Source organism: Cydia splendana, chromosome 21 (assembly GCF_910591565.1).
Source record: "Cydia splendana chromosome 21, ilCydSple1.2, whole genome shotgun sequence".
Classification (NCBI taxonomy): domain Eukaryota; kingdom Metazoa; phylum Arthropoda; class Insecta; order Lepidoptera; family Tortricidae; genus Cydia; species Cydia splendana.
The window spans coordinates 12,291,338-12,319,260 of NC_085980.1; the positions used below are offsets into that span (position 1 = coordinate 12,291,338).

At 38.9% G+C, this 27,923-nt stretch overlaps 1 protein-coding gene across 1 annotated transcript; it reads left to right on the top strand.

Annotated features, from left to right (window-relative positions):
- LOC134801345 (uncharacterized) lies at positions 1–27,866 on the top strand. The gene is made up of 5 exons (XM_063773886.1): positions 1–154; positions 7,000–7,104; positions 16,872–17,014; positions 26,379–26,529; positions 27,483–27,866. Exons 1-5 carry the CDS (start codon positions 5–7, stop codon positions 27,864–27,866), a joined length of 933 nt encoding a protein of 310 aa, XP_063629956.1. The 5' UTR covers positions 1–4.
- Positions 27,867–27,923: the final 57 nt, after the last annotated feature.

Sequence of the window (27,923 nt, forward strand, 5' to 3'; positions counted from 1 at the left end):
TGAAATGTTACAGGATCACCCCCTACTCCTGGGTTGTTACTGCTGTACTGTGTACAAAAAAGTGGTCCCACTGGCCGGCTGTGCTGTCCTTACGACTCGGCACATACTGACTACGGCGACGTCAACAGAGCTCGTGCTTAAGGACTATGGTCAGGTAATATAATTTATTTAGATGATTTTTTTGCCGTGCCTATAGTCTGTATCTTTAGGGTACTGTGTACAAAAAAGTGGTCCCACTGGCCGGCTGTGCTGTCCTTACGACTCGGCACATACTGACTACGGCGACGTCAACAGAGCTCGTGCTTAAGGACTATGGTCAGGTAATATAATTTATTGAGATGATTTTTTTGCCGTGACTATAGTCTGTATCTTTACGTTATTTAAATAACAGTAAACAAACTATTTGTACATTTTTGGGTAGTTATAACATTTATTGGTTAACCAATTTATTGGTCAATACACCGTCTGGATCTGTCACTGAACGACTTGACTTTAACCTACATTATTTGATCATGTAATGTTTTCATTTCCCCTCAACTGGCTTACGGAGCCATTTGACGGTAGATTTTGTTTACTTTTATTTAAATACCTAAAGATACAGAGTATAGTGCGGGGTTCACTGTAATGTGCCTTTGTTAAATTACCTTTTATGTTAAATAAAGTTATATTTTATTTCGGCTCGGGCCATAATCTTTTATGCAGCCGTCTTCAGCACGTGTCAAAGCAACAGTGTCGTTTATAAAGCAACAATCGCAGTTTCAAATGTATGTACAATCACCTGCAATAATATGTTACACAACGAAGACCGCAAAAATATCGGACACGATCTTATTTGTAGACCCATAAGAGCGTGTCACATATTTTTGCGGAATTCAAAGAGTAACATATTATTGCAGGTGACTGTACATTCTGGGATAACGAGTTTGGGCAGGGGTGCAAAACTCCTCCCTTCGGGCAAACTCGGCTCCGTTCGGCTCAGCATTGCTCCGAGCAATAGGGTATTTGATAATTTTAGAGCACCGTACAAAACTTTGTTCACGGTGCTCTTATGGGATCACTTCGGTCTTACAAATCGGTTAAATGCGTTTTTCTCAAATACCGTTTGATGTAGGTACCTAAAATTTGGAATAGTTATGGCAAGTACCATCACTAACACTGTGAAAGAGTCAAAACTGCTTATTTCTGATTTTAGGGAGAAATTTAGAGGGTTAGAGGGGTAGGCTGAATTTTATTTTCAATTGTAAGAATCGTGTGAGGTACCATTAGAAAGCTTGCAAAAAATTGAGTCGAGGGACTGATTTTGACTTCATTTTAGAGTGCAGTAGTTTCGATAAAAAATGCATTTAAAGTTGCAAGTTTTCATACAAAATTTTCACCTCTGTCATGTCGATTTTCGCGAAAACTATAGCTAACAGGCAGCTGACCAGTCAATATCCAACCAAAACAAGCATGAAGACGGCGGGAAAATTATCAGGTTAACTTTATCTTTATTAGTTTTTCAACTGCAGCCTGATCTTTGGTTGCTTAGGGCTAGCTAACTGATGCTTACACTGGTCTTTCATATTAGGAAGTAGTTTTAGCGAGAAAGATCCTTACTTAAAACTTTGGCATTGAAATTTATGACTTATGTCTTTGATACAAATTTTAATTCTACTTACTTACTTTTGTGGGATATTTCATTTTTGTCTGAATAGCCTACTATAAGTATGAGAGAGAAAAATATCTACAAAATACAACCTTATTATAATGCAAATAAGTTTAAATTTCGAACGGGCTTTCCAACCAATGGACTATCTCAGTATGTTCAGTAAGAATCATATTTATTACTAGCTGTGCCCGCGGCTCCGCCCGCGTGGAATTCGGTCTGTTCTGTTTCTCTCCCTCTCCCCTGGAGGCGGAACTTGAAGTAAAGTTGACAGATGGATATGCTAGAGGACTGTAGTCCAGATAAAATATTTTACAATTAGGTACCACTAAATAAAACTACATTCCAAAATCAATAGTTTTTTTCGCCCTTATTCAAATTTTATACGTGCTTTAAACGACAGAGTAGTAGGTGTATATCGGACGATACAGTAAGGTATACGCGCGCCAGCGAAAGTGAAGCGGCCTGTCTGGTTAGAGCGCCACTCACCGTGGTCTTCTTCCTAGACTCCTGAGGAAGACCACGTGCCCCTTGTAACCAATTGTGGTTACAAGGGGCACGCATTGGCGTTGCGAGAATTTCGCGAATCATTCGATTTTTTTCGGGAAGGCATGGTAATACGTATAAAATGCGAGTCCCAAATCGTTTGACTCCGCAAACGACCAGTGCCGGATTAAGATATTTTGATGCCCTAAGCATTTCTAGACCATGGTGCCCCCTCTCCCTAGGATTATCAAGATTATATTGAATTTTTTTTGTAAATTGAGTGACGTTCATTGCCGCATTATAGCTGAGTATGGAAATCAGTCACATCATTTTATCACGAAAATTGACAGTCCTGCAGCAGTCACGTTGTCACGTTGCAACAGAGTAATGCTGCAGCAGTCGCCACCCGAATATCACCTTTATCATAACTTAGAATGTTATTGAAAACGCGAGCGAAGCGAGCGCGAAAATGTTTCGATATAAAAACGCAATTTGATAGACAGTTATACATTTTTACTTTTAGTATGGAAATCAGTCACATCATTTTATCACGAAAATTGACAGTGCTGCAGCAGTAACGTTTCAACAGAGTACTCGTAATGCTGCTGCAGTTGCCACCCGAATATCACCTTTATCATAACATAGAATGTAATTGAAAGCGCGAGCGAAGCGAGCGCGAAAAATTTTTCGATATAAAAAACGCAATTTGATAGACAGTTGTACATTTTTACTTTTAGTCCCAACCAGGCGCGAATCCAGGATTTCAAACAGAGAAGGGATGGGACAGTTTTCTATCAGCCTAGCTTCGCATAGGGCTCGATATTTAAGGGTCTCAGCGAGGTTGTTTTCATACAGAAAAGATGCAAGAAAGCAGAGCTTGGAATTGACCAAGTGAATTGAATTGGCGAAATGTGAGCAAGGCAGAAGGCCCAGCTGCGAAAGAGGAAAGCTTGGATTTGGATCTACGCCCAAGTGTAATTAAGGCAGAAGATCAACTTTGCCGTAAGGCAGAAGGCCTCGCATAAGACCTCACGCGGAACTGCAAAAGAGTGGCTTGAAATTGAATTTATGCATGTAATCACGACTCTTCTACTGCTTGCTCTTTGGCTTCACTCGAAAGCGCTACTTGATAGGATGCTTTTAGTTTTCGGCTTTCACGGGGCCCCTGAGACCTAACTGCCAAAGTGTTATCACTTTGACAGTTAGGTCTCAGGATCGCGGCTAAGGAGCAACTCGCCTTGGCCGACAAATCTGCCGTGCAAGAGAGAAAAATTCGCTATAAAATCGGTAAGTAACATATGTCAATAAAATCGGCTGGCCGCAAGCCCGTAAGCAAGATTTTTTCCATGACTTTAAGGGCCTCCGCGTAAGGTCAAATCAAATGCCTACGTTGGAGATGTTCATACGTATCCTCACTCTCTTACTTTTAGTATGGAAGTCAGTCACGTCATGTTATCACGAAAATTTACAGTGCTGCAGCAGTAACGTTGCAACAGAGTAATGCTGCTGCAGTTGCCACCCGAATAGCACCTTTATCGTGTCTTAGAAAGTTATTGAAAACGCGAGCGAAGCGAGCGCGAAATTTTTTCGATATAAAAAACGCAATTTGATAGACAGTTGTACATTTTTACTTTTCGTCCCAACCAGGCGCGGAAAAGTTTGCCCCTCTTTCCTAAGTAGCGCCATAAGATTCAGGGGCAAACTTAAGTCAATCCAGTGTTGTGGCTACCCCCCCTTTTAGGGGTTGAATTTTTATAGCCTATAACCTGGCCGGGGATTTTCTCGAGAGATTAGTAAAGTTTTCATCAAAATCCGTTCAGCCGTTTTCACGTGATGCGCGTTCAAATAAACAGACAAACAGATAAACCGATAAACAGACAAACAGACAAAAATTCTAAAAACTGTTGGAACGTGTTCTGTTATCGATTCTAAGTATCCCCAGCCAATTTTTTTTCGAATATCTTCCATGTACAGACTTTCGACCCTCTTCAGCTTTATTATATGTATTATTATGTATAGATAGATCAATCAATCAACCCGACAAGGTGGTAAATAAAATCTCTAATCTCTAAAAAATATATCTAAGATAGAAGCTTTATAACTTCTACACTGCCTATACTAGCCCAGAGGCCTTTAATAACAGTCCAAACTCCAAGGTCCCAGAGCTCCCAGACATTACTTATTTCCTCGTGAATAAAATGTATGGGATAAATTAGTACTTATTGGTATCCAAACTTTAAACCGCCTAGGTATGCATGGTACGGTGCTCTGAACACCGTAGTCTTGACTTCGTGCTTGGCCAATTATTTCTGAATGGTATCAATCGACCAGGTTTGTTTTGAGGATCAAATGTCTGTATGGGACTGGGACCCATTGTCTTAAAGCAATACAAAAGTCACAAATGATGATCAAAGTCTGGCACCCGCACTTTACTAACGAAACGCTTCTAACAAAATGGCAATACATCGTGACATCACCATGTAACTTTAGAGGCCGTTTCGAGGTATGGAAAACAAGGAAATTGTGATTTTGTCGGTGAAATATTGGTAGAAGAGCCGGCCGCAAACCGACTTGATACCACGATGAAATGCACAATGGTTTCCCATAAAAGTGATGCTAAGTCCGAATTCGATAGTCTGCCACGGCGGAACTTGCCGAAAGTACGAAAAAGAAGGCCACTTCCGGTGCGAAAAAAGGGGGCTGATTTAACCCATCTGATACCGAAATAATAGTTATGGCAGCAGTCAAGGCCTTGCCAGACTTATATATTCCTAAAATGGGGGTTCATACCTACCGACTGGAATTGGTTTCATGGTGGTATCAGATGGGTTAGTGTAGGGTAACCGATGGTGACCTTGCTCACATAATCTCGTCTGCCAAGGTGTTTCGGCAGGAAAAGCCTTGGCAGACTTATATATTCCTGACATGAGGGTTCATACCTACCGACTGGAATTGGTTTCATGGTGGTATCAGATGGGTTAAATTAGGGGTCCCGGTGGCCACCTTTGAGAGCGTCTGCCAAGCACTTCCGGCAAAAAAAATACTGGCAGACTTCGCTTTTGTGTGTCTACATATAAATTTCTAACTGCTGCCATAACTATTATTTCGGTATCAGATGGGTTAAATCAGCCCCCTTTTTTTGCACCGGAAGTGGCCTTCTTTTTCGTACTTTCGGCAAGTTCCGCCGTGGCAGACTACCTATCGAATTCGGACTTAGCATCACTTTTATGGGAAACCATTGTGCATTTCATCGTGGTATCATGTCGGTTAGAAATTATGCGGCCGGCTCTTCTACTATACATTGTTGGTATAAAATATTTTTACAAGCTTTTATTTAGTTTCACCTGACCGTAGTCTGTGTGTAATCAAATCTTGCAAGTTAAATTTGATCCACTTCCCGGTTTCCGATTGAGCTGAAATTTTGCATACATACGTAAGTCGGGTGACAATGCAATATTATGGTGTCATCGAGCTGATCTGATGATGGAGACCGGAGGTGGCCATAGGAACTCTGTGATAAACTGATAAAACAACGAAACCTAATTGTGTTTGGGGTTTTTAGGATTGTCTCGATGAGTATTAGTTGCCTGTGGACAAAAAAGTACAGTCGGCGATAAAAGCTTGTACCAAAAATGAAATTTTTGCCAAAAACTTATTTTAAATAAAATGTAAGGAATCGAATGGTACCATTATTTTTTTGAGACATGCACGCCTTCAACATCCCGGTTGACAAATGGGAGAAACATGCCGAGGACAGAGTCAAGTGGCGCAAACTGGTATTTGACGGGCGTAAAATTCACGACGACGCTTGGTTTAAGACACTCGCAAGTAAGCGAGCCAAGCGTCATCAGCCCGACACCTGCTCGCCACGGGCACATTACACCTGCCAGGCCTGTGGTCGTGTTTGCCGCTCCCGTATTGGCTTACACAGCCACGAAAAACGTTGTTTCCCTACCTGACACAGCTTGTATAGTCTGTAATAGACTCGAAGGCCAATGATGATGAGTACCATTTTTTTTTAACTTTCAGAGTCTTGTATTTTTTATTTTTCCCATACCATAAATAGACAGAAAATGAGCAATTTATCACAATCACAATAAATTGTAAACTTAAATAATATAATAAAATCCAATTTCCAATTTATTAGAAGAATTGCTCATTTTCTGTCTATAAATAGATTTAGTTATACAATTCAACATGTGTCAACAACCCTATTATTAGGGTTGACACAACTTGACGTCCCTTTGCGTGCACGACCACAGATAAGAAAATGGCTTGAATTTTGACAACCATATAGCCGAAAGGGATAGTGTCATATATTCAAACTTCGGTTTTGTAGGAAGTTTCCTTTATGTACCTATATACAGTAGTACTATTATTTATTCTGTGGTTTGGGTTATGTAGGACGATAGGACAAGTCACCTGTTGGTCTGTCAGGTAAAAGAATGAGCTGTTACATGAATTTCAACCTTATAATTGAGACGGTAAAATTGCTTTTAAACGGGTTTATTCCAGATAAGTCAGTAACAGTAGTCAATAACCGTATTATTTTTAGATTCGTGTTCAGGGCTCCGTACCCAAAGGGTAAAAACGGGACCCTATTACTAAGGCTCCGCTGTCCGTCCGTCCGTCCGTCTGTATGTCACCAGGCTCTATCTAGGCAATTGAAATTTTCACAGATGATGTAGTTATTTCTATTGCCGCTACAACAACAAAATATAAAAAATATTTAAGAGGGGCTCCCATACAAGAAACGTGATTTTTTGCCGTTTTTTGTCGGACGGAGCCCTTCGTGCGCGAGTCCGACTCGCCCTTGGCCGTTTTTTTATTTATTTAATCAGAATTTGTAATATCTTTATTTTATACAGAAAAGACATCTGCACAATCTTCTGGGTGCCTGGTACGATATGTCAGAATACGCACAGAACAACAGCGTTTATATGACCCCTGCAAGAATTCATTACCATCCTAAAGTAAGTTTACGTGTTTGTTGTGTTTTGTTTTTGTATTTTTATTATTGTATGTATGTCATTGACATAAATATCCAGGGACTGGCTTTACGGGCAATAATGATGAGGCTTGACAGGGGCCAGTACAGCGGTGTGAAACCGCTACAACGCGATTGGTTGATGCGTTCGCATCACGCGCGCTGTTGGTTGACGAGTTTGGATTACGCGCGCTATTGGTCGCAACTAGTTGCATTAGACTGCATGATTGGCTAGAATTCGTGAGTAACACCGCTGAACTAGTACCATTTTTAGTGCCATATTAGCCCGTCCTTAGATATTATACGTCAATGATGCATGTATGTTAGTTTGTAAGGTATGTATCTATGGGCCTTAGTTGCTTGATAATATTTTTTTAAGGACGCTTACCGCGAGAAATTTCGTACATATAGGACCGCTTGGTTCCTATCTATCTATACTAGTGGCTCTGTGAGCTGTAGACCTCGCGAGCATATCTTATTGGGCACGACGACAGCGCCACACAGCGGTTGCAACTTGCAACTACCTATAGGCCCGTATTTTGTCACGACTATTAAGCGAGAAGTGAGTAAATCGTAATCATTTCAGTTTTCACTGAAATTGAAACTGAACGGATGGTGTACTATGTCTATCTTTTAAAGATAAATTACAATACCTACCCATTCTTATCTTCTAGAAAAAGATTTCATAATATGTGGTATTTGAAAAGCTAATATTTACACGGATAACAGTATTAATAATTATCAAATTAAATACGTAGTTAAATATAATACATTATAATAATTATTAAGCATTTCATGCAGATTACAATGGTCACTTACACCATACAATTTAAATTTAAATATACCGAACTTGTGATGATGATGATGCTCTCCTGAACGATTTCGGCCACAGCGACAGTGGGTTCTGGAGTAGGCAATTTTTAATTCGTGTTTTAGTGTAGCTGATCCACATAACTTTTATGAAATGTTAAAACTCCCGTTAGTGCCTATTTATACCACCTTATGCGCCTTTACTTGCGCTACCATGCGCTTCACACGGTGCCAAAATTTTTCATGGTCCTTCGGCGCCCGGCTTTGGAACGCGTACAACGCGCCACGTACGTCAGGCTACGCCCGACCATTTAGTGTTAGGGCGCCGAATGCGCCGGGCTACGGACCACGTGCAGCGAGCATCGTACGTCGGGCTACGCCCGACGCTTTTAGTATTGGAAATTGGAACGCCGAAGGCGCCCGGCTTTGAAACGCAGACAGCACGCCACATACGTATTTTAGTATGAGTGCGCTTCGGATTAAGAACTCGTACAGCGCGCCACGTAACACCTAACTCCTTTGGCATCGGGGCGCCTTCGGCGGCCGGCTTTGGAACGCGTACGGTGCGTGCGTTAGTATTGGGGCGCCGAGGGCGCCCGGCTTTGGACAACTGCAGCGCGCCGCGTACGTCGGGCTACGCCTGACTCTTTTAATATTTGGACGCCGAAGGCGCCCGGCTTTGGAACGCATACAGCGCGCCACGTACCTACATCGGGCTACGCCCGACTCTTTTAGTACGGCTTTGGACCAAGTGCAGCGCGCCACGTACGTCGGGTTACGCCCGACACCTTTAGTATTAGGGCGCTTCGGATTTGGAACGCGTACAGCGTGCCACGTACATCGGGCAACGCCTGACTCTTGTAGTGTGGGGGCTCCTTCGGCGCCCGGCTTTGGACAAAAGCTGAGTGCAGTGCTTTACGTAGGTAAATTTCCGTATACTTCGCCTGACAACAACCAAGGCCTTTTTGTCCTGTAATATTTTACGAAGTGAATATATGAGCAACTTTTACTATAGGACGTGTATAGGACCAAACTCGATCTTATAAAAAAAATACTTTCATACATTTTGGCTGGTCTAATGTTGACATTTGAGTGTGGCCCATAATTTCCGAAAATCATTTTTTCTTCGAGGCAATTACTCCGTTCTCATATTTTGCCTCGGAGTAATTAACAATGGAGCCGCCATTAACAGGCGTTCCCCTCTGTCGAAAATAGGCGGCCAATAGTCAACCACATGTCAACTATATGTATGAACTGACGTTTATCTGACATGACGTACCTATACATTTGATGTGCCCCTCCCCCGCAAAAAACGGCAGACTATTTTGTACCGAAAATTTTAAACATGGCGTCTCTGTTGGTTATATCCTCTAAGTATTTTGCGTTGCCCATAATTTCCCGAAATGATTCATTGTCGGTGGCAATTACTGAGTTCCCATATTTTCCCAATAGTTTTTTTCCGCAATCGCCTATTTTTAATATTTTTAAATTATTTTAATCTTTTCCTTATAATTTTCGTTCTTTTAAATATCTAGGCTAGGATAATAATTATGTTCTTATTACTGTATGTTAATATGGTAGTAATTATATTTATTACTTGTAGGTATTTCACATACAACAAATATCAAAAACACTATAGTACATTGTGCAACATGGGGCGTAAGTTGAATATTGCAAACGAGAGTAAGTTAAATCGCGACGGCTTGCCGGAGCGATTTATAGACTCGAGTTTGCAATATTATTACGCCCCGCGTTACACACAATGTTTTTCATCCCACTTGCGATACAAAAATTAAGTATAAAGACAAAAAACTGTTAATTATGGCACTAGAAACTTCATAACTCCCTAGGGAGAACGCTTTTTCTATAACTCCCGCTAAACCTGCGTGCAATTCCACATTTACTGAGCGAGTGTGATGAAAAAATTAAAACATAATCTACAAAACTACAAGTGAAAAAATTGCCCAAACGCTGTCAGCCAATAACCCTAATTTACCTATCTCCGGGAGCAGATTCGTTTTTAGGGTCATCCAAAAAATAACCCTAACCTACCTATCTCTGGGAACAGATTCGTTTTTAGGGTCATTCAAAAAAAATAATCCTAACCTGCCTATCTCTCGGAGCAGATTCGTTTTTAGGGTCATCAAAATAAATAACCCTAACCTACCTATCTCTGGGAGCAGTTTCGTTTTAGGTTAGAAAAAAAACCCTAACCTACCTATTTGAAAAAAAACTGGTTATTTTTAGCACTAGCATTAAAAAAAAGACAAAATATGGAGATAGAGAATATATTTAATTAGTGAAAAAGAACCTACTGGTTATTTCAACTAATCGGGATCGGGATAATGCGGGATTAAAAAGAAAAGGGAATAAATTGAGAAAGGGAAAATTTATTTTATGAAAAAATGTCCCCAAAAATAAAATAAAGCGAAGGCAAAATAGGAACGGAGTAATTGCCTCGAAAAAAAAAAGATTTTTGGAAATGATGGGCTACACTCGTAATATAAGCAGATGTCACTTTTTGACAGCTTTAGTTAGAAAGGGACTTCCACTTGTATTAGAAGTTACGTTACAAGATTTTGAGAAACGGGCCCCCAGGTCACTACAAAACAGACTGTATACAGTCTATATAGCGGCCAAACAAATTTCATTTGCATAAAGGATGCCTCACGCTAGACCGGACCGGGGCCGGGCGGGAACATCCGGCGCTTCATTTTCTATGATACGCACCACGTGATCTCCGATCAGCCATCATCCAAAATGACGTGTCGGACGCCACGGCCCGGGCACGGCCCGGTCTAGCGTGAGTCATCCTTAAGTCTTCTTGTATCGCCGTAGTCTGGTAATGCGCATAGTCTAATAAAACATGGTCTTCCATTCCCAGAGTGACACGGGCCTACGTCACAACAACATGGCCGCTATATATAGCGCTATCGCATATTATCATATAGCGCTGTCGCATGATGACGTAGGCGCGTGTCAGTTAGGTGACCTAGAAAAGACGGGAATGGAGTACCAGGCGGAGTATATTATTATACCATGGTAATGCGCGGATAGAATCCAGAGCGCTTGTAAATTAGTAGTTCGAATTACCCGATAAATTATGTTTTATCGGGTGCACGCAAACAAAGCCGGGCGCAAAAGCTAACAATATGTATGTATGTGAAATGTATTAAAAATCCCTTTCAATTGATATACAACACGTCATCATTACTTATTTGTATTTTTTAGGGTTCCGTACCTCAAAAGGAAAAAACGGAACCCTTATAGGATCCCTCGTGCGTCTGTCTGTCCGTCTGTCACAGCCTATTTTCTCCAAAACTACTGGACCAATTAAGTTGAAATTTGGTACACATATGCAAGTCTGTGACCCAAAAACGGACATGTAATGAAAACAAATGAATTTTATACATAGGGGGCACTTTTGGGGGCAAAATGAGAAAATTAAAAAACAAAGTTTTGCAAACCATATCGTGTTACATATTAAATGAAATGACTATATACAGGGTTACTTTTTTACCGGTACAATAAATTTTACCACATCATTGGTATCGATAATAGATTACATTGCACAAATAAAAAATTTTTTTTTTTTATTTCGCATCAATTAATTTATCCTTCACCAATTTAGTAACTTCTGGTTGCACTAATTACAAGGTGTCAACGGTATGAGGTAAAAGGGGAGGGGCGGGGCGAGCGGCCGGCGGCGCACGATTTGACAACTGTTGGAGACTAAGAACGCAACCTCATTACATAGGTTTTATTTTTCTGTTCTTACTGACATGTGTTGTCACGTCACTTCTTGATTTCCTTCAAAAATACGTTTGTGTTATTTGTTCCCGTTTTATTTAACTCTCACTTATCTTACAAATAACCATCAACAACAAAGCATCCGGGAAACTGCGAATGCAAAGTGCAACCCTTTGACCGATAAGACAGACTAGTCCGTAATAAATAATAAGTGCGTTTGACGAAATTAAACGTGAAAATTACTTGGAAAGAATCGAAGCAAACGTACAAAAACGGGCACGGCTTTGTTTACAAAACCACGGACAGCATTTTGAACATTTACTTAAGTATGTGAATTAGTACGAGAAATGGACTCCATTAATTAGGTATGTAGAGTAGATTTCAATCATTGTATGTATTCCAATTTTTTAAATACGCCTCAATGAAAAATGTTGCAGACTTACTTCGTAATTTTATCAGATTTCGAGACCTTTTGTCATACTTCACACAAAGCAACATCTTCATTTTGACGGTCCTAAGCCCATGCAAGTATGAAGGAAGAATTGGGATCAAGTAGTATTTTTTTATGTCAATACGCCGCCGCCGCTCGCTAAATCGCGCGCGATGACGTAAACAAACAGTTGCCAGTTCGTGCGTTTGCTAATTGATGCGTAAGGCATCCACATTTTCTAGTACTTTAGCGGATAAGTTCGGGCATTGGTATTTTTGTTTTTTTGTTCCCAAATAGTAGTAACAAAGAATGCTGGTATTTTTTATTATTGGCAACAATTACGTATGTTGATTTATTGTACTGGTAAAAAAGTAACCCTGTATATATATATATTTGAGACCCTTAAAATATTAAGGGTCTCAAATATATTTTTTTATAATTTTATAATAAATAATTTAGAAGTTATTTAAGAATATAGGCAAAAGATTACCATTCCCCCCCCCCCCCCCCCCTTAACTCCGATACCACTGGGTCAAAAAATTTGAAAAAAATACTCATAAGTAATAGTTCTTCACCTCTAAAGTCTATTTCAATAGAACTTGCTAACTATGTAAACAAACAACGTAACTTTGTTTTATCACTGTTTCTCTTTGACTTTTCACACCACCTCATCAAATACCATTGAAACCATACACATATACACTATTGAAACGGTCCGTTCCGTAAAATACATAAATATATAACTGTACCTTGGATATTCAATTAAAAGTTTAAATGGGTTCATAAGTTAGGTTATTAGGACCTGTTGGAATGACGGTTTTGTTTCTTTTAAATTCTACAATTGTCTATGATGGATAGTGTTGTGACTAAAGTTGGTGATATAAACCCGCTACACACTACCCAACTCACGCTCTGTACCTACGGCCGCGCTTATAAAATACATCAATACATCATTCTTAAGTACTAATTTGTCTTCTGATCGTGATTAAACAAATTAAAAATAAGTAACTACTTGTTTTTTACTTTTGGTATTTTATTATTCGATATAGTTTGACATTAGTAAAGTAGTAAGTAGGAGTCTTGCCCATCACTAGTAAATTCATCATTCAGAGACAATTTCAATATGGCGGTTTGTTTACATAGTTAGCAAGTTCTATTGAAATAGACTTTAGATGACAGAAAAACCTATTAGAAATCTACAATCAAGGGTCTGTCTGTAATCAAATCTTGCAAGTTAAATTTGATCCAAGTTCCGGTCTCCGATTGAGCTGAAATTTTGCATGCATGCATAAATCGGATGACAATGCAATATTATGGTACCATCAAGCTGATCTGATGATGGAGACAGGAGGTGGCCATAGGAACTCTGTGATGAAACAACGCAACCTAATTGTGTTAGGGGTTTTTAGAATTGTCTCGATGAGTATTAGTTGTCTGTCGTAAGAAAAGTACAGTCAGCGATAAAAGATTGTTCCAAAAATGAAATTTTTGCCAAAATCTTTATTTACAAGCTTTTATTTACTTTCACCTGACCGTTGTCTGTTTGTCGGTCTGTAATCAAATCTTGCAAGTTAAATTTGATACACTTCCCGGTTTTCAATTGAGCTGAAATTTTACATGCATGTATAAATCGGATGACAATGCAATATTATGGTACCATCAAGTTGATCTGATGATGGAGACAGGAGGTAGCCATAGGAACTCTGTGATGAAACAACGCAACCTAATTGTGTTAGGGCCTTTTAGAATCTTCTCGATGAGTATTAGTTGCCTGTCGTAAGAAAAGTACAGTCAGCGATAAAAGCTTGTACCAAAAATGAAATTTTTGCCAAAAACTTATTTTGTTTGCACAGAGGGTCTGGGTTCGATCCCCAGTAATTGTATGCTGGGAAATAACTTTTTGTATTTTTTTACACTTAAATTTCGTATTGTTTTTTTTTTAATTTACTATATTTTACAAGTTTTTATTTAGCTTCACCTGTCCGTTGTCTGTCTGTCTGTCTGTCTGTAATCAAATCTTGCAAGTTAAATTTGATACACTTCCCGGTTTTCAATTGAGCTGAAATTTTGCATGCATGTATAAATCGGATGACAATGCAATATTACGGTACCATCGAGCTGATCTGATGATGGAGATAGGAGGTGGCCATAGGAACTCTGTGATGAAACAACACAACGAAGACGTCATGTGACATTAAGCAAAAATAAACGGAAAAGTGACATTACAATTTTCTTTTAATTGAATTATCTTAGAAATTAAACAAAAAAAACACAGTTTCCTCTAATGGCTAACAAGCTTAGTTAAAAATCTAACAAAACGTAGCAAAAAATCTTACTTTTATCACTAGAACAGTTTTAGACGTTTAAAGATTTCGAAAATTTTACCGCTCTACCCAAAAAACACGTTTTTCCCTTAATGACACTGTGTTTCTCAAGGAGCGATGTAATTAAATTCTGGACTTTTCGTCAGTGGTAGTCACGAAGTTTATTTCGAATTAAAAGTGCCAATATATATCCGAAAGGGGTAAGTGCTATGTATAAAAGCCCCTGTACATATTGGACCAACGCAGGCCAGTCCAAGGGACGCAGCATGCGGTAGAATGAGATATCAAACATCAAACATCAACATTTATTCAGCAAATAGGCTACAAGGGCACTTATACACGTCAACATTGAATTTACATACAAGCAAAAATAATAACAATATATCAACAATTTTATAAAGTACAACTAACAATTCAAACTAACGTATTACAATTACTTAGAGATGTATATATTATTATGGTCTCCTAATGTCGAATTACATAAAAAATACAGATACAAAACACAAAAAAATCTATAATATTTAGAGGTGTAAATGTCTCTAGGTGTCAGAACTATAACATTATATAGTTTATCAAATTATCCTTAGAGATGTATCTTAGGGTCTCCAAGAGTCAATATCCTGTATAATTAACACATTCATTAAGAGAAAAGAAACATACGACAGCAGAATGAGGCGTCAAACTGTAATTAATTAATAAACATAAAGTTACTAAGTAAATAGCTCGTGTAAGCTTAAACAGACCAGTCTCCACAAACAGCACCCATACACGAGTATGACGCGTATCACTTATAGCAATATCACTTGCTCCCTCTAACGCATAAATGCGTCCCCCAGACTGACCCACGCTGGCCCAATATGGACAGGGGCCTTAAGAATCTTAGTACATAGAGTTGTGAAACTGATTAATGGGCGGCTAAGTTTAATGATATTTTATTTATTTTATTTTAGCCTACCCAAACGCCCTTGTAGTACGGCTACTATATAAGTTATGATCGAACATAGACTGAGCTAGCAAGTCTGGCAGGGATTGGACGATTCCCCGTCGAACAACAGACGAAATCTCTCCTGGCGCCCACTATTTATAATTTAGATATATTCTTTAGTTTTATTTAGGTTTAGTTTAGTTAATTTTAGTCAATAAAACAGTCATTTTGTTTAGAACGTAAGTGACCTTTGTTTCAATTACTTTATCGACACGTAACAAAATCAGTAACTATTACTTATGAAAGCAGAAAAATATAAATCGTATTAGATTCATTATTGTTACATATTTGCCGTGATTTGGAATAAAAAACACGTCAACATTGTTTACATTATTTATAATGCTAAATTTCAGTTTATAAAGGTTAAATGTTATCACTTCCTAACATTAGATAAGTCTCAAAAAAATACAGTCAGCGATAAAAACTCGCATCAAATGAATAAAATAACTTATTGACCGATCGTTAGCGATGGTCTCCGTTTGAGATTCGCTATGCTCCACCGATGTTCGTGAAATTTTGTGAGCACCTGTATTCAAAAATTATAAAATTATATATAGCTTTTGGCGATTCAGTTTTTGTACTTTTTTTCAAAATGGCCGAAGTTATTGAAGTGAAAACTTCTTTAGCGGCGCTGTGCAATTTTTGTGATGCGGAAAAAATTTTAAACTCGCGAGAGCGTAAGACGTAAGACGTGACGTCACGTGTCATTGTGTTTTTCTTTATTGATTTAAATACCATCTAGTGAGTTTCCCTCTAACTGGTATAATATAACTCAAGTACTAACAGTGATGGTCTTAGGGGTTTCGAGTAATGCGACGAAATAACGCTAGATGGCGTTAACCTTAATTATACATAGTGAAAACTTCTTTAGCGGCGCTGTGCAATGCCATTGAGTTTTCACTTCTGCCGGCACTCCCGGAGTGCAACCCGTTGTTTTTTTATTCAGTTTTAAGCTACGCTTGCGGGCTCACAGGGCTACTAGTTTTACGTTAATTCATATTGTCACAGGACGGACACGCCATACATCAAAAATCATTTGCGTTTATATGTGTGCGCGGCACGTCTGTACTAGGGAGTGCTCCCGGTACTGGTTCCCTATACAAACACAGTACCGGAACCGGGAATTCCCGGTTCTCGCCATACAAACTCAGTACCGGGAGCATTCCCTAGTCTGTACTAGGGAGTGCTCCCGGTACCGGTTTTCTATACAAACACAGTACCGGAACCGGGAATTCCCGGTTCTCGCCATACAAACTCAGTACCAGGAGCATTCCCTAGTCTGTACACGCGTCATTGTGTATGTGTGGGTAAGTCGCTGTACTGAGAGGACGCCAGAAGTCCGCCAGATTCATATCGCGGCCAGTCGCGGGGCGAGGTAATGCGAGTCGGGGCGGGGCGGTACGTGGCCGTTCAGGTATGATAATACTATTACTTATTCTGTGATATTGTTTCAGTATATAATGCCAGAAGCTGTAAATGCCTCGCATCCAATCCCGGGAGTCTTTGATTTGGCAGTATGGGCAGCAACATATCCATTTTTTTACCATAGAGATGACTATGAAACTATAAACACCTACGTATGCAACAGAGCGGGATCGTATTGGTAGAGTTAATTTATTATTTATAGCCAAGGTATATTGTGTGCCACTGCTGGGCAAAGGCCTCCTGTCTTTCGCCACTCGTCACGGCTTTCGGCGCGATTCGGGAAATGAATTAGAGATTTTGTTATTAGAATTAGAGATTAACTAGATACGATATAGTAAAGATATGCGACGTCCCACGGGTAAAGGTACCTTATGACGATAGGTAGGCCCAATGCCCTTCAGCGTCTGGGTGGAGCTAAGCGCTCTGTACCCGCACCACCCGCTTACCCCGCTCACTGCGATCGTACGTGAATTTTGTATCGCTGCACCGCCATGAGGTTCAAAGAATAAGATACAGCCCAGAGGCGCGCAGTTGGCGCTATACTCGTATATCTTTTGTTTGCAGATATTTTGTTGTTTGAGTATGAGTAGATCATTCAATTAGTGGAGGTCGTAAATTACATTTCACAGTTAATACGCCAAATAAAATTATATTATTATTATATATTACTTACCCATCCCATTACGCACCGTGCACGTTTGTGTAATTGACATAACCGTCGTATTGGTAGAGTGTCATTCTATGAAACTTGCTAACTATGTAGGTAATCAAACTTGATGAATGAATGAGTTAACTAGTAACTTTTGTTTACATAGTTAGCAAGTTCCATAGAATGATAGGTACTCTATGCAATACGCCGTTAGCCAACATTTTTTAATGTGTTTATTACCTACCTTAGGTTTTTTGTTTTGTCTAATATCTAAAATTATCTTTTATCGGATCCTTATCGGCGTAAGAATGCGACGCCATCGCCATCTGTTTGACCGTTATGGACCACGGAGTGTAAGCTATCGCTCCCATATTTATTTGCAGTCAGTTACTCGACGAGTTTCTAGCTGAGCATATCGTGGTAGCTTTGAACGAGGAGGTTATATCGCTCCGTGATTTCTTTGTACCTAGTACCTACTGCTACTGTTTACGCTTGTGCTCGGCCCAAGTGCAGCGAAAAGGCTAATTTGTTGTGGCGTAATTACACTAATTCAATAACGCATGGACGTTTTAGTGTTTAAAGTATTATCAGTATTAAAGTAGTATCAGATGACCGCTTCCCATCAGGCGGCTCATTTGCTGACTATCAGATAAAAAAAAGCGGCCAAGTGCGAGTCGGACTCGCCCATGAAGGGTTCCGTAGCAGTAAATAACATAATAAAATTGCGGTTTACGATTTATGACGTATTAAAAAAAAACTACTTACTAGATCTCGTTCAAACCAATTTTCTGTGGAAGTTTGCATGGTAATGTACATCATATATTTTTTTTAGTTTTATCATTCTTTTATTTTAGAAGTTACAGGGGGGAGGGGGCACATTTTACCACTTTGGAAGTGTCTCTCGCGCAAACTATTCAGTTTCGAAAAAAATGATATTAGAAACCTCAATATCATTTTTGAAGACCTATCCATAGATACCCCACACGTACGGGTTTGATGAGAAAAGGACTCAAAGAAATTTTGAGTTTCAGTTCTAAGTAGGTATGGGGAACCCACAAAATTTATTGTTTTTTTTTTCTATTTTTGTGTGAAAATCTTAATGCGGTTCACAGAATACACCTACTTACCAAGTTTCAACAGTATAAGTTCTTGTAGTTTCGGAAAAAAGTGGCTATGATATACGGACGGACAGACAGAGAGACAGACATGACGAATCCATAAGGGTTCCGTTTTTTTGCCATTTGGCTACGGAACCCTAAAAACATTTCTCGAAAGAAGATATTTAATATTTATAATATTTACACATGGCCGGGATATCCCTATTATATGCCTGCCGAGTATGATATTAAACACACAGCAAAGAAATTATATTTTATGAACGTAAGGCCGGTAAATGTTATCGCGATTGAAATAATATGTATGTATACTTACTTTTCTCAAAAAATGCGTGTAAATACTTATAAAAGTTCAAATAAGGACGGGACGTAGGTAATGACAATATTTCCTTTCCATGCATGTTTGAGAAAACTTAATTACCCGACTACGGCAACGCAAAAGGAGGGTTATGATTTACTTATAGGCCAAGCAATAAGAAGTTATAGAGGGAAATGCTAGGAACACAATTTTTGACTCCGTAACTTTGTTTGGAGTAGTTAGGAGGTGAACATATCAAAAGTCCCCGCCCTTAGCCCTGGTGCTGGGGGGAGGGAGGGGTTTGAAGGTCCCGTTTTTCGGTTTTTTACTTATATCTCGTAAACTATGCGTCCTAGAGACATGATGTTTTCTACAAAATTAAAGCTTATTAAATTTGCTATAAGTTCTACTCATCAAGTTTTTCGATATCTTGTATAGTTTTCGAGATATCCGCTCTTGAATGTTTGTAATAGGCCGTGGCAGGAAGAGGGACCATCTTGTGACTTAATAGCTTTTCGGCCTGATTTTTTTTTGTGATGATGTGCCACATCATTAGTAAGGTCTATACTAAATTTCAGCTTTCACCTATTCTTATTTTTGAAGAAAAAAATAAAATAAAATAAAAATATATTCATGAATATTTTCGTTTCCATGGAACGAATTCTTTCGTGCTTTACACGTATGGTACACTTAATTAAGACCTACAATATGTAATTATAAACAAGTTAACACTTCATACAAAAAAAGAAAAAAATACATGTGTCAATATTTTTAGATATATTTTTTATAACTTATTAAACATACACACCTCCAACTTTTTTTACGAATAATAGCCCTTTTAATAAACTATAACATATATTTAATTCAAGCTTTTAATAATGGTGCATCATGACGAAAATATTTTAAAAACTTGGTGAGTCCCCTTGATGTAATTAAAATGTAATTAAATCCGTCATATTTAACCTTCTTGCATATGTGTATCAATAATGGACGGGTTCATAATATCGTTTCTCGAAATCATAATTTGTGGCTTTTATCAGAAAAGGGTATTTATGCTCCATGTACATAAGGATCCTACTCTGATGGAACCGTCCCTTATTCAAATAGAGCATGCATTTACCCTTCTCTGATGGAAATGTTTCTTCTGTACCAGTACCTACAAGAAACATAATGACCCGTCTCGATGGAAAGCCACATTTTGACACATGCATGGCAGGCGTGCAGGCTTTAGGATAGTTTCATAAATCACAACCATGAAATGAAAACAAAGTATATTGGCATAGAAAATTTTAATTTTTCTATGTCAATATAATTTAAATATAATCATTACGAAAGTATGGTATGCACCATTGAGTTAAGTTATTGCTCTCTTGGGGTGAGAATGACCTTCATCATTGTCCTCGTTTTCTATCTCTTCTCCATCGAACCCCTGTAACGAAACCGTCAGAGGATCCTCCTGTACTTCTTCATGTTCGTAGTCAACTTGTTCCCTGTAGTTCGCTGTTTCAATTCAAGTAGTTTCCTGGCAATTTTGGCATGCTGGGGAACATTTAAGGTTTGCTTTTTTGCAGCCACACTTCGCGATGGCACAGTCTTTCTTTCTTGCATCGGCAGAAAATCATTTTCAGAATGTCCTCCAGTGCAGCTACTAACTCACTGTGCATTGGAACCAGGCAGTTGTTCTCAATTTTTCACCCATACATCTGAGGAGGCAGGTCATTTCCTAACCACAGCTGAACTTGGTGGAATGTTCGGAGGGAATGCTGTTTTACTGCTCCCTCGGTGGGAGGAAGACAAGAGATATCAGGCTTCATGATGATTGAAGAATGACTTGTACCTGTAGGCATTGAGAGAGACTTCTTTCGCTGGAGCCCCATACCACCTCAAGATGCAATATATGTTATAGTTCATTAAAAGGGCTATTATTCGTAAAAAAATTGGAGGTGTGTCTGTTTAATAAGTTATAAAAAAAATATTTAAAATTATTGACACATGTATTTTTTCTTTTTTGTATGAAATGTTAACTTGCTTATAATGACATATTGTAGGTCTTGATTAAGTGTACCATACGTGTAAAGCACGAAAGAATTCGTTCCATGGAAACGAAAATATTCATGAATAAATTTTTATTTTATTTTATTTTTTTCTTCAAAACTAAGAATAGCTGAAAGCTGAAATTTAGTATAGACCTTACTAATAATGTAGCACATCATCACAAAAAAAAATCAGGCTGAAAAGCTATTAAGCCACAAGATGGTCCCTCTTCCTGCCACGGCCTATTACAAACATTCAAGAGCGGATATCTCGAAAACTATACAAGATATCGAAAAACTTGATGAGTAAAACTTATAGCAAATTTAATAAGCTTTAATTTTGTAGAAAATATCATGTCGCTAGGACGCATAGTTTCCGAGATATAAGTAAAAAACCGAAAAACGGGACCTTCAAATCCCTCCCTCACCCCCAGCACCAGGGCTAAGGGCGGGGACTTTTGATATGTTCACCTCCTAACTACTCCAAACAAAGTTACGGAGTCAAAAGTTGTGTTCCTAGCATTTCCCTCTACAACCTTTTTTGGGCATTCATTTCCTGACCTATTAATAAACTAACATCATTTTAATAGGTAACAATCCTAAAAATGTAATGGTTTCTGAATCAAACTATATATTATACTAGACGGGCCCGCAGCTCCGCTCGCGTAAATGAAATAAAGTGTGTGTCAACCCTGCCAGGGTTCATAACGGTGATAGGGATTTCTTATTTGTACCCGTTATTTGGATAACTTAATACGCAAAATATCTGAAAAAAATTATGTGATTTGATAAAACGCAAAATTATACTTTTTTATCTACGTAGTTATTTATTTAAAACTCGTTTCAACATAAAATTATTGTTTATTTTTATAAGCCTAATTGCAAAAACGTTCATTAGATTAATTTCCGCCTTAAGACGAATATGGACGACCACCGCTCATAAATCGCCTTTTGGTACAAACGTACGTACTCCCATTTCCCTTTCTGAATACTAACATTACTTACTACGGTTATGTGAATCCTGGCCTCCGAGAAAAGACAAAACAAAACACACCATGTTTCTCGGTCTTGCGATAGCTCTCGCCAGTCCCCATGGCCGAGGATAAGCAGATCTCGAGCAACTACGTCGTTCCAGCGGTAGGTACCTATGACGTCCAATTGGGCGTCTCCCATTTCGTTGTCCCAAGTACGCTCTCGTCACGGCACGATCCTCTCCCATTCTCTCTAAATGTCCGAGCCAATGTAAGCTTAGACACTTTTGTCTCTCAGTATTCCGCCAGTATATCTGAACACATCCTTATTTCTATAGCAACAGAGTTATATTACGATATTTGGCCGACTGCTGACTGTACGTTTGCTTATTTTCACCAGTACGTCTACCATCAGTTTTGACATTGACATATACGCTCACGTCTGCGTAAGTTACTTTCTATGCATCTCGCTCGTACTCGCATATTAGTGCAAGCGAGATGTACAGAAAGTAAATTACGTAGACGTGAGCGTTATGTCAATGTTAAAACTGATGGTAGACGTACAGGTCGTTTCGCTCAAAAATATCTGAACATGCACTTAAATTTTATCTACCTACATTATAACTTGCTATCAACTTTGTATTTTTGGCCCATCTCGGCAGCCCGGTCCCCGGACGAATTTGTTTGCCGAAGCTGTGAAAGTAAATCTGAATAACATAACTCAAAAAGAAATTTAAAACAACAAAATACAAATTACTATTGATATTGATAAGTCATTATCAGTCATTATATGGCATGTCACTCGTATGGGCATAAACTAAGGTAAAAGGTTGAGGTTGACAGCACTTTTTATTTAACTTCGAGTAAAAAAGGCCGAAATCACTGCATACCAACATAACAAACATAATTTTGGTTATTTGAAGTCCGAAACGAAACCAACCGAAAGTTTCCGAAAATAGCCGATAGTCGTAAAATGAAGAATGTTATGAAAATTTCTTTTGCTTATTGTAAATTAAATACGCATCGAAAGCGATAGTTTTTATGCTCTAGTTATATTCTCATACTTAGATAATAGATTAGAACAGTTTTTTCTTATCATACGTGCGTCGTATTTGAGAAACGTGTCAAAAACTTTTTTAGAAATTTGTAAGACGCCATCTCGTTTCTTCCCTCGTTTTTTATCCCGTTCTGGTTTTTCAATTTTATATATATGATACCTACAACATAAGTTGCCAATGTTATTTATGTTATTTTTTAGGAATCGAACTTTATTAAAAACGTTAAATTTTAATTGCAATATGTCGGCGCATGTTGGATAACATTTTTTATAAATTTTAAATGAAGCTTTCTCAAACTTAAGTGGAAATATTGTCATTAGGTTTGTAATAATAGGCTGCGAAACACCGTGTTGCGCGCGCTAAAGCGCGTAACAACCAAATCAACTTTCTACAGTTATTTTATCTTTGGCCACAATAACTCCAATTTTATTGCACTTGGGCTCAGCACAAGCATGCAGAATACAAGGAAGGCACGGAGCGACGAGCGACACAGCCTCCTCGTTTCAAAGCTAGCACACGACTGCCGGCCACGCCTTTTTAGAGCTACATACGCACGAAATGTTGAAAAATATTCAATTTCTTAATAAAAAATTATTAATTAACATTATTCTACGTTGCATTTGTAGTGTCGGTTAAAACATTTATTTTAGTTTAAAAAAAACTTTAATCGAATAAACCGTTTAGTAGAAATAGGCAAAGTTAGTCGCAAAACGGTCTCTCGTAATGTTCCTTTTTTCGAAAAATTATAAGTAGCAGGAAAAAAGTCAAACGTTACAAATGTTGTACATAAAACGTAGATTCATATATATTTTTTTCATAATTTTTTGTTGAACCGTTAAAAAGATATATACTCTAGAAAGTAAGAGTATACGGCCAAAAACGGCGCGTAGCGTATTAAGGCGGTTGGCGCTTAAGCTATTATTAACGCCGCTCCAATATTATTGCGGCGCTATGCGACGTAAGCGCCGGCCGCCATAAGGTACCTTTTGCCGTGGAACGTCACATATCTTCACTATTTCATATCTAGTGAATCTCTAATTCATTTCCCGAATCGCGTCGCCAGCCGCCATAAGGTACCTTTTACAGTGGAACGTCACATATCTTTACTATTTCATATCTAGTGAGTCTCTAATTCATTTCCCGAATCGAGCTGTTTGTGCATGCTCCCGCCAGTCGCCACAGAATGAGTCCAGGTCGTTTCGCCATCTCATTTTTGGTCTGCCTCTGCCTCGGGTGATCTGTGGTGGTGGTCGTTGGTAGCGTTGGACCAAGAAAAGTCTGCAACGATTTTGATTTATTTAAAGTAAAAAAACTTTTCATTTTCTCTTTCATTTTCTTTAATGCAATTTTTACGTTAAATCTTATGGACTAAAATTGGTTCAAACGGCTGCCGCTAGCATAATGTGCGACGGACTTCTGGAAACTCCGGCCTAGGGGCCCACTGATTAACAGTCCGCCGGACGGTATCGGCCTGACAGTTGTTCGGAACTGTCAAAATTTTGTTCTAACTGACAGGCCGATACCGTCCGGCGGACTGTTAATCAGTGGGCCCCTTAAGGTATTTCGCTTCCATGACCGACAGCTCCCACTAAAATTGGTGTATACATGGCAGCTGTGCTGCTGAATCTGTTCTGAGGTCGGTGAGGCATCCGAAAGCGGCCAACTTTTGGTCCACCTGCCATCACTCTGTCTAGAAACATGTCCCATATCAGTTTGGTGAGTAGGGCACATTGCACGTAGAACCGATGGCCATTGGGGCGGAAAGGTTCTCGAGAGGCGACCACGTACCGGAAGGCGCAGCGTGGGTAGACCCCCCACAAGGTGGACTGATGACCTGGTAAAGGTCGCGGGAGTCCGCTGGATGCGGGTGGCGCAAGACCGGCATTGTGGCACTCTTTGGGGGAGGCCTATGTCCAGCAGTGGACGTCCTCTGGATGATATGATATGATGATGACGTTACCCACGACTTGCACCTTGGTGTGGCGTTAGATCTCGTTAATCTTCGCTTGATCTTGAAGCTTGATGCCGAGCATTGGCACGCTCCATGGCTCTCTAAGTTATCCAAGGTCAGTTTTAACCTCATACTATTCTTTTGCAGGTAGGGCTTGCAATTCGATTATTCGAATATGTCGAATATTCGACCTGTTTTGATATTCGAATATTCGGCCGCTCAGGTTTCGAATATTCGAATATTTTTTATTACTAGAAAATGTATATTTTCATCCGCTATAATTACAGTTTCTGTGTGTTTTGCCGGGTATTTACAGTGAATGAGGAACGGTAGGTACCCAAATGCGAAGGAAATAATGTTTTTACTGTATTCCTCTCGATAGGCTTCGTGTATACAGTTAAACTACTACACACACTAATATTTGTTCCTGAGTCATGGGTGTTTTCTATGTATATAAGTATGTATTTATCTATACAAGTATGTATATCGTCGCCTAGTACCCATAGTACAAGCTTTGCTTAGTTTGGGGCTAAGTTTGATCAGTGTAAAATGTCCCCAATATAAAAAAAAAAACCTAACTCAATTTCAAAGGAAACGAAATCAAAAAGTATGTTGTATTACGGTGCAGCTAATGCTTTTTCTAGGTACAAGCAACATTACCTACGTAAGTTATATCTAACTATGTATCTTTAGCTAACGAATAATCCACCCGGTAGTCGGGCAACTTTGCCCTAAAATATTTCAATACCTATTATATGATTTATATAATAGCCGACCATTAGGAATCAAAACTAAACTTGCCAAGACAAATAAAGTCAATAAAGATTTAAAATACAATGGAATTAAAGGCCATTTTACAGGCCTCTTAACGACTAGAAGTTAATTTAAATCAGAAAATGTTTACCTACTAAAATGTATTTTCTCTTACATATGTGTTTGGATGGTTAAAGTAATATTAATTCACGCAACGACGCATTATAATAAAAGTTTTATCTAGAAATATTGAAAGCGTCTAATTTTTGCCTTTAACTTGCTTTTATAAATAGGCATCTCAGAGTAAGATGATAAAATCTAGTCAATTAAGTTGATTCAAATTCAAATTCAAATTCAAATTCAAATTCAATTTCTTTAATGTCAAAATAACACATGTCAACAAAATCACAATAGAACTACGAAATATACAACTAACACTAAACACTCAACTACAAAACACTAACACTAAATTAAAAACACTTAACCAGATCAAGGAAAGAAGAAGAAAATAGCTTAAACATCACAAATACATCTGCAAAATATCATTTGTTTTAGCAATATGTGAAAAAAGCTTTTGAATAAAACGATAATAAATCGATTTCTCGATCCTTTTCTTATTTTATTTTAAATATTCGAATATCTCGTCAGAAAAAGTCGAATATTCGAATACCTGAATGTTTAGAATATTTTTGCATTCCTTATTTGCAGGCTACAATTCGGCTCTCCGACGCTTGGAGCCGTAAAACAGCCCATCGCCATCATAGTTGGATTCCAATTCATAAAGTGGTTCAAAAGATTTCCTACCCCTTTTGACAAATATGCGGTGAAAACACAAAAGTACACTGGTAAATGTCCAAAGGTAAGATTAGTTCGATTATTGGCCCGATTCGAGTTTTAAGATACGTCAAATATTACGTTTAGATACGATATGGATTAGATATGTCAATGTCAAAAGTGACGTTTCTTCGAACAAAATCTATCGTAATTGTATCTAGGCGTAATATTTGACGTATCTTAAAGCAGGGGTGCGAAACTCCTGACTTCGGCCAAACTCGGCTCCGCTCGGCTCAGCATTGCTCCGAGCAATTATTAGGGTTGACTCAACTTGACGTACCTTTGGGCGCACGACCACAGATAAGATAATAGCTTGAATTTTGACAACCCTAAATAGCCAAAAGGGATAGTGCCATTTCTAATGAAAGGGACAGCATGATTCGACCCTAAACCGCTGTCAAACTTCGGTTTTGTAGAGTTATTTGGGTCAAACAGATCACTATGTTGTGTCTTTCCTGTAGACATACAGAAGAGTTAAGGGTTATAAAGGTTAATTTTCTTATTTAACCCTAAAAAACTAGTGTGTTCGCGCGAACAGTACATTTTTCTCTCCTGTGGGCAATAGTTAACAGCTTGTGGGCATGTAAGCAATGATTTTATCATAGTTCTTTAAATAAAAGGAGGACCTTTTCACGTGGATAAGGGTCACTCTTGTGTATGTCTACAGGAAAGACATAGCACAGAGATCTGTTTGACCCATTTACTTTGTATTTTTACTATGAGCATTTTCTAGAGAATTGCAGATTTAATCATTTCGATAAATTAATTCGCAACACGCGAAGATGCCTATGATCGCACATTGTGGAGACGGAGCATACATAGTCGCGATCCTCAGCAATGAGGGACCAAGGAAGAAGAAGATATAAATAGACTATGGACGCCCCTACCCGGACCCGGACCGTGCTAGCGTTAATCATCCATTTTATACGTAACGCTCGACTATAAGTATTTTTGATTACGTGGATTTATTATTTTCAGAGCGAATGGGGGTGGTTCTTCTGCGTTTGGGGCAGATGGGCAGGGTTAGGGCTGGACAGTGGAGCCGCTCTCCACAGGTCAACGCAAGGGCAATCTTGGCTCTACGACGGCCTTCTGGGCTTGAACGCTTTCTCTATGGACCTGAGGGCCAAAGAGATGACCCACTACTTCACTCCACTGGAAAACCACGCCGTTTTGTCCTGGCTCTATGACGCATATATGGGCAGAGTGGATTATCGCTGGCTGGATGATCGTTTTGAGAACTCGGAATGGATGGCACCGGTGCCAAAAAAAGGAAACAAAATCGAATGGGTTTACAACTTCGAGACTACAAGCTGGCCGAACCCTGGGTTCAATCCTCCGATATTTTATAAAAAAAAATAATCTCCTGGTCGAGACTTACAAACATGTAACTGCAAGGGCATAGCAATACATACACTT

Coding starts and splice junctions, on each gene's coding strand:
- LOC134801345 (XM_063773886.1), top strand. CDS start 5: ATGTTACAGGATCACCCCCTACTCCTGGGTTGTTACTGCTGTACTGTG. Junction 155..6,999: donor TGCTTAAGGACTATGGTCAG/GTAATATAATTT, acceptor TATTTTATACAG/AAAAGACATCTGCACAATCT. Junction 26,530..27,482: donor ACACTGGTAAATGTCCAAAG/GTAAGATTAGTT, acceptor TATTATTTTCAG/AGCGAATGGGGGTGGTTCTT.